At 50.9% G+C, this 9353-nt stretch overlaps 1 protein-coding gene across 2 annotated transcripts in view; it reads left to right on the top strand.

Annotated features, from left to right (window-relative positions):
• Positions 1–9353, top strand: part of ZNF598 (zinc finger protein 598) — a 14018-nt gene that overhangs the window by 1446 nt on the left and 3219 nt on the right. Inside the window, exons 2-9 of one of the 2 annotated variants that reach the window (XM_027684008.1) lie at positions 151–263; positions 1468–1597; positions 2838–3049; positions 3871–4088; positions 4726–4843; positions 5841–6025; positions 7192–7261; positions 7852–8612. In XM_027684008.1, the coding sequence (XP_027539809.1) occupies positions 151–263; positions 1468–1597; positions 2838–3049; positions 3871–4088; positions 4726–4843; positions 5841–6025; positions 7192–7261; positions 7852–8612 (1807 nt within the window). Of the gene's footprint in view, positions 1–150; positions 264–1467; positions 1598–2837; positions 3050–3870; positions 4089–4725; positions 4844–5840; positions 6026–7188; positions 7262–7851; positions 8613–9353 lie in introns of both variants that reach the window. The other variant, XM_027684007.1, reaches the window with a different exon arrangement.

Here is a 9353-nt window from a genome sequence, read left to right as displayed (position 1 = left end):
AATCCCAGAGCCCCTGCAGGCTCCCTGCAATCCCAGATCCCGGAGTTTCCTGCAATCCCAGAGCCCCTGCAGGCCCCCTGCAATCCCAGAGCCCCTGTAGGCTCCTTGGGATCCCAGAGCCCCCGCTGATCCCGGTGTTGTGTCCCACAGGTGGTTTTTGGGAGGAAGCTCCCGTCCTTCTCCTCCATAGCCCTTCACCAGCTGCAGCATGAGAAGAAATACGACATTTATTTCATGGATGGGGAGGTCTATGCCCTGTACAGGTGAGCTCTGGCCCCTCTCTGGGACGTGGCAGGAAGTGTTTGGGAGGGCAGGGTGCTGTGGTTTCCTGGGAATGGAGGTGCTGGGTACGTGAGTCACCTGCTGGGCACGTGTTTGGGCAGGTGAGAGGCTGGAGCAGGGCAGTGGAGGGAACACTCACAGCATCTCAAGGCAGGAGTGCTGCAGCACAGAAGCTTTGCTCTGTCAGTAAAAGTCATTTTTTTGCACCTTCAGCAGCGGCAAACTTGGTGAAAACCTTTCCATTCCTTGCATGGCTGCTGTGGAAATTGGTGAAGACATAATCACTATTAATTGTATATTAATATCTGCAGGTGCCAATAAAATTAGTCTTGTATTTATTGCTGGGCTGATTAAGGACTTACCCAGCCCAGTTGTGCCAAATATTGTATGAAGAGCAATCTTGGCTTTTACAAAGATCTTAATTCTGAATGAGAGAGAAAAAGGGTGAAGTGAAAAACCAATGGAGAGTAAAAAGGTGGCATCAGCATCGTGTTCCACAAGTATTTTTCATAATATGCTTAATTAGGAGGGTTTAAGATAATTAAAAGCAGCTAAAAGGAAAGAAGTGTGAAAAAGATGAAGCCAGGCAGGCATTGGAACCTTTTTCTTGGAGAATTGGATATTATATCCCCCCAGGTTTGGGCTAAGGATGTAACTTTGATACATTTACAATTTTACATGGTGTTATATTTATGGAAATGAGGGAGTGGGAGTCTCCCACTGAGACCAGTGCTCTGGCAGAGTTGGAAACCCCTGTGGGGTGGACTTTTTTGTGGTGGTTGTTTTCCCCCTCCTTTTCTATTACAATTCTTCATCCCTTCCCACTGTATTCCTCAGTTTCTGACAGTGGAAAGTGTAATGAAACTGGGTGTGAATGTTGCAGGAACCAGCTGGATCTTCAGTAAGCACAGGGATTGTTACAGTCCCCTCAGTTTTAGGGACAGTGTCGTTCTTACACTGCTCAGCTCCTCTCCTGCAGTTGGAACATCAGTGTAATTTGGTTCCATCCCACTCCTGACACAGGACAAAATTCTTGGAATAAGCAGGACTCAAACCTCATTACAGATGCTGGAAGACCCATAAAGCTGGAGCTTTCTGCCAGGGACAGAATGCTTGTGTTTTGATGGAGCTCTCGGGGTGCTGGGAGGGAACTGGCACATTTTTGGGAACTCTCTCCTCCCTTAGGAAGCTGCTGCAGCACGAGTGCTCCTTGTGCCCCGACGCCAAGCCCTTCAACACCTTTGCAGACCTGGAGCAGCACATGAGGAAGCAGCACGAGCTCTTCTGCTGCAAACTCTGTGTCAAACACCTGAAGGTGAGCTGGGCCTCTGCTGGGATGTGTGGGGAGGAGGAGGCTTTCCCTCCATGACTTCCCAGAGTACCTGGGGAGCTGGGAAGAAGGAGGTGGCTGAACAGCAGTTATTTTAGTTTCCTCTGCCTGCCTGCAGCGAGGCCAGTTGCTTTATTTGAAGTCTTTCAGCTTCCACAAACTGATTAATGAAGGAGGGCTGGAGGTTCTCCAGATTTTAAATTAAACCCCACAGTGGTGGTGGTGCCACAGTTGGTGTGTGCCAGGTGAGCTGGAGTTTGCTGCCAGAAGGGATGGGATCCAGAAGGGAGCAGGTTGACCTGAGTGAACCCTATAAGATTGGGAACAGATTTGACTCTTTCCTGTGGTCGTGCAGTCCCTGGAGCTGATTGAAGGGAGGGAGGGCAGGACCCCAGGGAGGTATTTCATGGTCAGTGTAGCCAGCACTGAGAGAACTCGTTTGTCGTTTTCTCTCCCAGAGAATTCACAAACAATATTAAAACTGTTGGTTTTTGATTTCAGAATATTGTAGAGATTTTTATTTCACTGAAAAAAATTCCACTGTTCCAAAGAGTTACTTGTACCCACTGAAAAGAAGCTCTTAAACTTGCAGAAGGTTCAGTCCATCAGCCCTGGCAAAGCTAAACAAACCTTTTCCCACAGCAAGTTCACAGACCTTGTCTAGGCCAGAAATAAAGGATATTCTGTTGTCAAGGCTGGGTTGATCCTTTTGGTGTCTCCAGAACCTTCCTACCAAAATAGCTCACGTGTTAGTGGGGACAGAGGGTTGGCTTGTGATGCAGAATTTGTTCATCCAAGTGTCTACTCTGTAGCTATTTTGGGTGGTTGCTGTCTGAGGAAAGTAAAACAGCTCACTGGGGGTTTATGGGGCTTTTTAATTTGAGTATGCAAAATACTGTGTGCTCATAAATGCATACTTAGGATTTTCCTCCCCCAGAGATGATAATTTAGAGTTTGTTGCTGTATCAAAAAAAAAGTGAAAGGGGAAAAAAGTTAATTAGATCTGTTTCCGGTGTGCAAACTGAGAGAAATTCAAGCTGGATTTAATTTGGATCCATCACTTGAATTGAAATCACCAAACACTTCAGGTGTTGGTGGTCGAACTGCATCTTTTTGAAGCAAGTCTTCGACTCCTCCAAACAGACGAGTTGGGCACAACCCCGGCTTGTTCCTGTTCTCAGTCCACAAGAGGTGATGCATTATCTCTGTCTGTCCATCCCTGCAGATCTTCACCTCTGAGAGGAAGTGGTATTCCCGGAAGGACCTGGCCCGGCACCGGATCCACGGGGACCCCGACGACACGTCCCACCGGGGGCACCCCCTGTGCAAGTTCTGCGACGAGCGGTACCTGGACAACGACGAGCTGCTCAAACACCTGCGCAGGGATCACTACTTCTGCCACTTCTGTGACTCTGATGGTGCTCAGGAGTACTACAGGTTGGGCCAAGAACATCATTTATACGAGCTCTTTCTGTGCCTTAAATTATGGGGGAAAAGATTGCCTGGGTCTGCTTTGAATTTTAGGGAAAGTGGTGTTTGATGGCAGAGCAGAAGAATGGGAGCAGGTTGGCTGCAGTCTCTTGTTCCTCAGACAAACAGCCAAAATATTCACTTTGTGTCTAGTTCATGCCTTAAGATTTTCTTCCTTAACGTTAAGCATGGAAGGTTGTGCTTTTCAGCCTGACAGCAGCTGCCTGGTGTGGTACCTCCAAGAGGGAGACAGGGCGAGAGGAAACGGCCTCAAATTGCACCAGGGGAGGTGTAGACTGGACATTAGGAATGTTTCTTCATGGAAAGGGTTATCAAGCATTGGAACAGGCTGCCCAGAGGGGTGGTGGTGGAGTCCCCATCCCTGGAAGTGTTCAAAAAACATGTGGGTGTGGCAGTTGGGGAGACATGGTGGTGGTGCTGGTTGATGGTTGGACTCAGGGATCTTAGAGGTCTTTTACAGAATTGTTAAAGTTGGAATTCCGTGATTCTAATGCTCCAAAGTTCATGTGCAAAGGGGATGGGAGTAATTTTTTGTGTGAAATACGCGCCCTAAGCACAGCTGGGTGTGATGAGCATCCACCCCTGGGTTTGGTTGGACATCTGGGCCGTGTGCTGTGATCTGTGTTGGCCGCACAGAAGGGGTTTCACCGGAAGGCTTCCCTGGGGATGTAACAAAACCCAACCACCCGGATTTGTCGCCAAAAGAGCGGCCGTGTGGCATGAGAAGAAGGTGCTGGAGGGGTGTGAGCTCTGCGTTTTCCCCACAGTGACTACGAGTACCTGCGGGAGCACTTCCGCGAGAAGCACTTCCTGTGCGAGGAGGGCCGCTGCAGCACGGAGCAGTTCACGCACGCCTTCCGCACCGAGATCGACTACAAGGCCCACAAGACAGCCTGTCACAGCAAGAGCAGGGCCGAGGCCCGCCAGAACCGCCACATCGACCTCCAGTTCACCTACACCCCCCGGCACCCCCGCAGGAACGAGGGTGAGCGTGGCACAGACGGAGCCCCTCCAGGGGCTGGGAGGGAATTCTTCCCTGGGGGAGCATGGCACAGGTTGCCCAGAGAGGCTGTGGCTGCCCCATCCCTGCAAGTGTCCAAGGCCAGGTTGGACGGGGCTTGGAGCAACCTGGGCTAGTGGAAGGTGTCCCTGCCCATGGCAGGGGCTGAAACTGGTTGATCCTTAAGTTCCCTTCCAACCCAAACAATTCCACTGCTCTGAGGGTTTTCAAGAACATCTGGTGAACATTTCATAGCCATGAAGAAATTCTTCCTGTTCATCCTGGAACAGGACCTGACAGGTTGTAGAGGTTGAAGCTGACCAAAACTTAACCAGACCAGGCCCTGGGCAACCGATGTGCTTTTGGGTTGGCCTTGCTTTTGAGTGAGGGGCTGGAGCAGGTGACATCCAGAGGTCCTTTCCTACCTGAATTGTTGTAGGATTTTTCCCCCCATGCATGGATTTAACAGTGACACATAATTTTAGGAAAAACTGCCGACTTAGTCATCAGAAAGAAATGAAGATAATTTGTTTGTACGAGTGTATTTTTGCATTTTTCAGGAAGAGTGTGATTGCCAGATTAGAGAAATAATTGAGAGTGATCAACCCTCCCTCCTGTTCAGGTGTTGTAGGTGCAGAGGACTATGAAGAGGTTGACAGGTACAACAGGCAAGGGAGGACGGGCAGGTTGAACGGCCGGGGCAGCCAACAGAACAGGAGAGGCAGCTGGAGGTACAAGAGGTGAGTAGCACAACACTGGGTGGAGTTTTACTCCTGTTCAGTGTTGTTTTTCACTTGCCAATTCACAATATTTTGGTGGATCTGTGGGAAGTGGGTACAAAATTTGGAGGCTTCCGTGGTGAATCCTTAGCTGGGAGCAGAATGAGCCTCCAGTCCAAGTCCCTGTGCTGGCTACAAGCTTGGTCAACATGGAATTACTTTGTGGGAAGTTTCAGCTCAGGAAGCAAACAATGTGATCCTCAGCTTGTGGGATAAATAAACTCAGAACCCTAAATTAATTTCAGCAGCTGTTTTTATGCAAACTTCTCTAAATAGGATTTTCTGAAGTAGCTGATGAGTCTGTGCAGGTTTAATGGAGTTTTTGGCCTGGGTAGTCATGAAATTCCTGTTCTAAGGACCGTGCTTTTCATTGAACTAACACATCTCTGTGTGGCCAGACAGAGTGCTTGGGAAGAGAGTAAAATATTGAAATGAAATTTTGCATTTCTGTGTCTCTTCCTCCACACCAGACCTGGGTGCTTTATACATCCTGCACATCTTATTTTCTTCTTTTTCTCTCTGGATGGGCAGCTGGTTCATTACTGGTGATTCCAGCGGGGAAAAAGTCCATCCCAAACCACTCCTATGTCAGTGTTGTGTGTGGATTGTGCATGTGATGGGAGTTCATGACCAACTGTGTCTCCAAGAGCTCCTGTGGCCTCCAAAAATGATTCCATACGTTTGAAAATGAACGGGAGAGACAGGTGCCCCATTCATCCTTGGTGTTGTCTGTCCCTGTTCATACCAATTCTGGCCTGGATTGTTATTCCCACATGGAAAACTTGGAAATGCAGGGGGGAATGTTGCCTGGCTGGGGTGGGCTGGAGTGGTGGGGCTGGTTCAGCAGGTGGCAGCACGAGGTCAGGGATGTCACCAGAGCTGGCACCAGAGAGGTGAGAGCTGGAGCGAGGCAGCTGCTCCTTGCTGCTTGACCAAGGAGATGTGCCCTGTGCTGCAGGGAAGAAGAAGACAGGGATGTTGCAGCAGCAGTCAGGGCGTCTGTGGCAGCCAAACGGCAGGAAGAGAAGAAAAGGGTGGAGGACAAAGAGGACGGCGGCAGCAGCAGAGGGAAGAAGGAGGATTTGAGGGATCCCGACGTGCTCGGCTCCAAACGTGTGCCAAAGGCTCCCAACGACGTGGCAGGTGAGTGTGGAACAGGTTGTGCAGCTGCAGGGAGCAGGAATGGGGCTGCACATCAGCCTGGCACAGGTGGGAGTCGCTGTGCATTGCTCCCAAGAGCTGCTGGGTGTGGATGGAGCTCTGCAGAACCTTAAATCAGCGACAGGGATTTGCAGTGGGATGTGTCCTAGCGGGCTGGGATCCTGCAGCAGGTTGGACCTGAGGTGGAGCTGGGTAGAAATATCAAATACAAGTAACATACAACATGAGGTGATGGTACATCCAAATGAAGATAACCCAAGAACGTAACATTTCCCACTCAAGCAGGAAGAACTGATTTTTGGGATGCTTGAGCTGAGTTTCCCCTTCTTTGAGACCAAGTTATTCCCAGTAAAAGTTTGTAACTGGTGAAAGCAAACCCGACCCAGGTCCAGTTTGGGGCACATAAACACAGTGCAGTGCTGTTTTGATATTACTGTTCCTCCAAACCCATTTTCCACTGTTTTATTGCTCCTGCAACAAGATTTTCACTTAAAGATTTTATGGAGCTGGGAGCTGCTGGGAGCTCTGTGTGGTTAATGAGTACAGCTCATCTGGGGGGTCCGGGCAGGGTTATCCCTTCCACAGCCATCACCAATCTGTCCCTGCACTCTGCAGCACAGAACTGGGATTTTAAGGCACATTAAACTGGGAATGAGCTGTGTTTGAGTGTAAAACCACTGCCCAGGAACTAATTGCTGAGCAGTTTGGGCAGAGGTGCGAGGGGCTGCTCAGAGGAGCAGCTTTCCAGGTGAAGAAGCTTTGGCATAAATCAGTTGGAGCATGGAGGCTCTGCTGAACATCCTGACCCTGTGCAAGTGGCTGAATGGCAACCTCGGGGCAAGACTGGGGGCATTGGCATCTCAGTTTCTAGAAGGCTCCCTCACTAAGTACTTCCCCCCCATGTTTTACTCACTTAAACTATCATGAATTTCCTGTATGCCATGACATAATGGTGAACGCAGTTAATTGAAGGAAATAGTGATGCATGGATTTAAATCGTTCTGGAATGTCAGTTAATGTCATCATCAGCTGCTGAAAATAGGGCTTGGTAATGCTGCTGTTGTGTTCATTGGTAGCCCCCACTCTGCAGTGAATGGGCTTGAGTTGAAAACATTTCTTTGCTCTTTTTGTCACTCTTCCAAAAGAAGCAGCTGCTAACGGTGCTCTCAGCCAAGACGACTTTCCAGCAATTGGCTCGGCAGCAGGACCTCTCCAAGGGTAAGTTTGTGCAGGGCTGCAGCAGTGAGAAAGCAGATTTAGAAGTTTATTTATGTCCTGCATTTCTGTGGAAAATAATATTGGGAGATTGATCTCTCAGTGCCTCCCCTGCCCATCCCCTCCTGCCTCGAGCTGTTCCTGTGCCGCTCACCTGTGGCACCAGCTGTTGCTGCAGCTCATGGCTTGGTCTTGGAATCATAGAACCATGGAATATCCTGAGCTGGAAGGGGACCCAAAAGGATCATCAAGTCCAGCTCCTGGCTCTGCCCAGGACACCCCAACAATCCCACCATGTCCCCGAGAGCGTTGCCTTTGCAGGATGTGGCAGCTCGAATGCGCCTGTGCCAGCTCTGGTCAAGGTGAGGGGTGCTGAGACAGTGCTGGTAACACAGCAAGGCTGGTGGCACTTCTTGAGGAGACCCATTGCAGGTGCAGTTGGTAACCCTGAGTGCATTTGTGTCCTGTTAAAGCTGGGTCACTTGTGCCACCCTTAGTAACAGTTTGAGGAAGGGTGTGGAGAGTTGTGGAGAGTTGCCTGTTGGGGTTGTGCTGCCGTAACGGGGTAACCCCAACCTCTCCCTTCCTCACAGCTCTGCTCAGCCAGCACTGGTTAAGCTTAAAGAAGAAGATTTCCCAAGCCTGTCATCCTCTGCAGCTCCCACCATCTCGTCTGGGATGTCTCTGACATACACAGCGACTGCCAAGAAAGCGGCCTTCCAAGAGGAGGACTTCCCAGCCCTGGTGTCCAAAATGAAGCCCAACAATAAGACAGTAACCAACATCACATCTGCGTGGAACAACGGTTCCAGCAAAAACGTGGTCAAAGCCATCACCAACCCCTGTGTCAGCCAGCCAGCCAAAAAACCATCCTTGAACACCTCGAAGGGAAGTAAGAAGAGCAATAAACTCTGTGAGTCGGACGACGAAGACGGCGGCGGCGGCTTGACCACCCAGGAGATCCGGAACACCCCGACCATGTTCGACGTCTCGTCCTTGCTGGCAGCTTCTACCTCACAGACTTTTACGAAAGTGGGCAAGAAAAAGAAGGTGGGGGTTGAGAAGCAGAGACCGTCGTCCCCACGGCCGTCCCCGGACGCGGCGTTCCCCAGGCCATCCACGGAAAAGCCCCCGGAAGCAGAGCAGCCCTCCAGGGTGTTCCCTGCTCCCCACGGCCCCGACAGACCCACAGCTGTCGTGAATGGTCACTCGGAAAAGTCCTCAGCTGTCTGTGGTACACCCAAAGAGCCCCCCGGCCTTAAAAAGCCCACAGTGACTAACAAATGCCCTTTACCTCAGGAAGACTTCCCAGCTCTTGGGAGCTCAGGATCAGCCAGGATGCCCCCGCCACCAGGTAAGCACAGAGGGAGTCACAGAATCCTGGAATGGTTTGGGTTGGGAGGGGTCTTAAAGATCATCTCATTTCACCCCCCTTCCAGGGGCAGGGACACCTTCCACTAGCCCAGCTTGCTCCAAGTCCCATCCAACCTGGCCTTGGATGCTTCCAGGGATGGGGAAGCACAGCCAGCTTTGCTTGGAAGTGGCTTAGAGAAACATGGCCCGTGGATGTGCTGTATGAGTCTCCTTCTGGCTCTCGTGTGAGGTTCTGCCACCAGGTGCCAGGGTGGGCTCTGGAGGTGAAGGCAGCCTGGGTGACACAGGGGGGCTGGAATGTCCTCTGAGAATCCTGGCTAAAGCAGTGGCAGTGTTGGGACACCTCTGTCCCACACAGCTGGAGGTGTCTGGTCACTGGGGTGGCTCATGGATGAGCAGCTGGTTTTCACCTGTCCCTGCTCTTCTTCTTGGAGCTCTTGTGCTCCAGGATCTGCTTGGGAGGCCGCTGTGGGTGAAGGGAATCTGGCAGTGTCCTGTGCCTGCTGACACTCCTCAGTCAGCTTCCTTGGCTGCTTCCTCCCGTGTTTGCAGAGGTTTCCTGCCCTGCTTTTAGCCATGACCTTGTAAAAGTGGAGAGACAGCAACAAGCGTGACTTGGAGTGGTTTTAATGGAGGTGGCACCGCTGTTCGTGCTGCTCTGCAGCTCCTGCTGGGGCAGAGGCCAGGCCTGGTGCTGCTGTGCCTCCTCAGGTGATTTCTG

This window comes from Neopelma chrysocephalum, unplaced genomic scaffold, assembly GCF_003984885.1.
Source record: "Neopelma chrysocephalum unplaced genomic scaffold, ASM398488v2 Primary Assembly neopelma1_65b, whole genome shotgun sequence".
NCBI lineage: Eukaryota > Metazoa > Chordata > Aves > Passeriformes > Pipridae > Neopelma > Neopelma chrysocephalum.
This window is presented reverse-complemented; position numbering and strand designations above follow the sequence as displayed.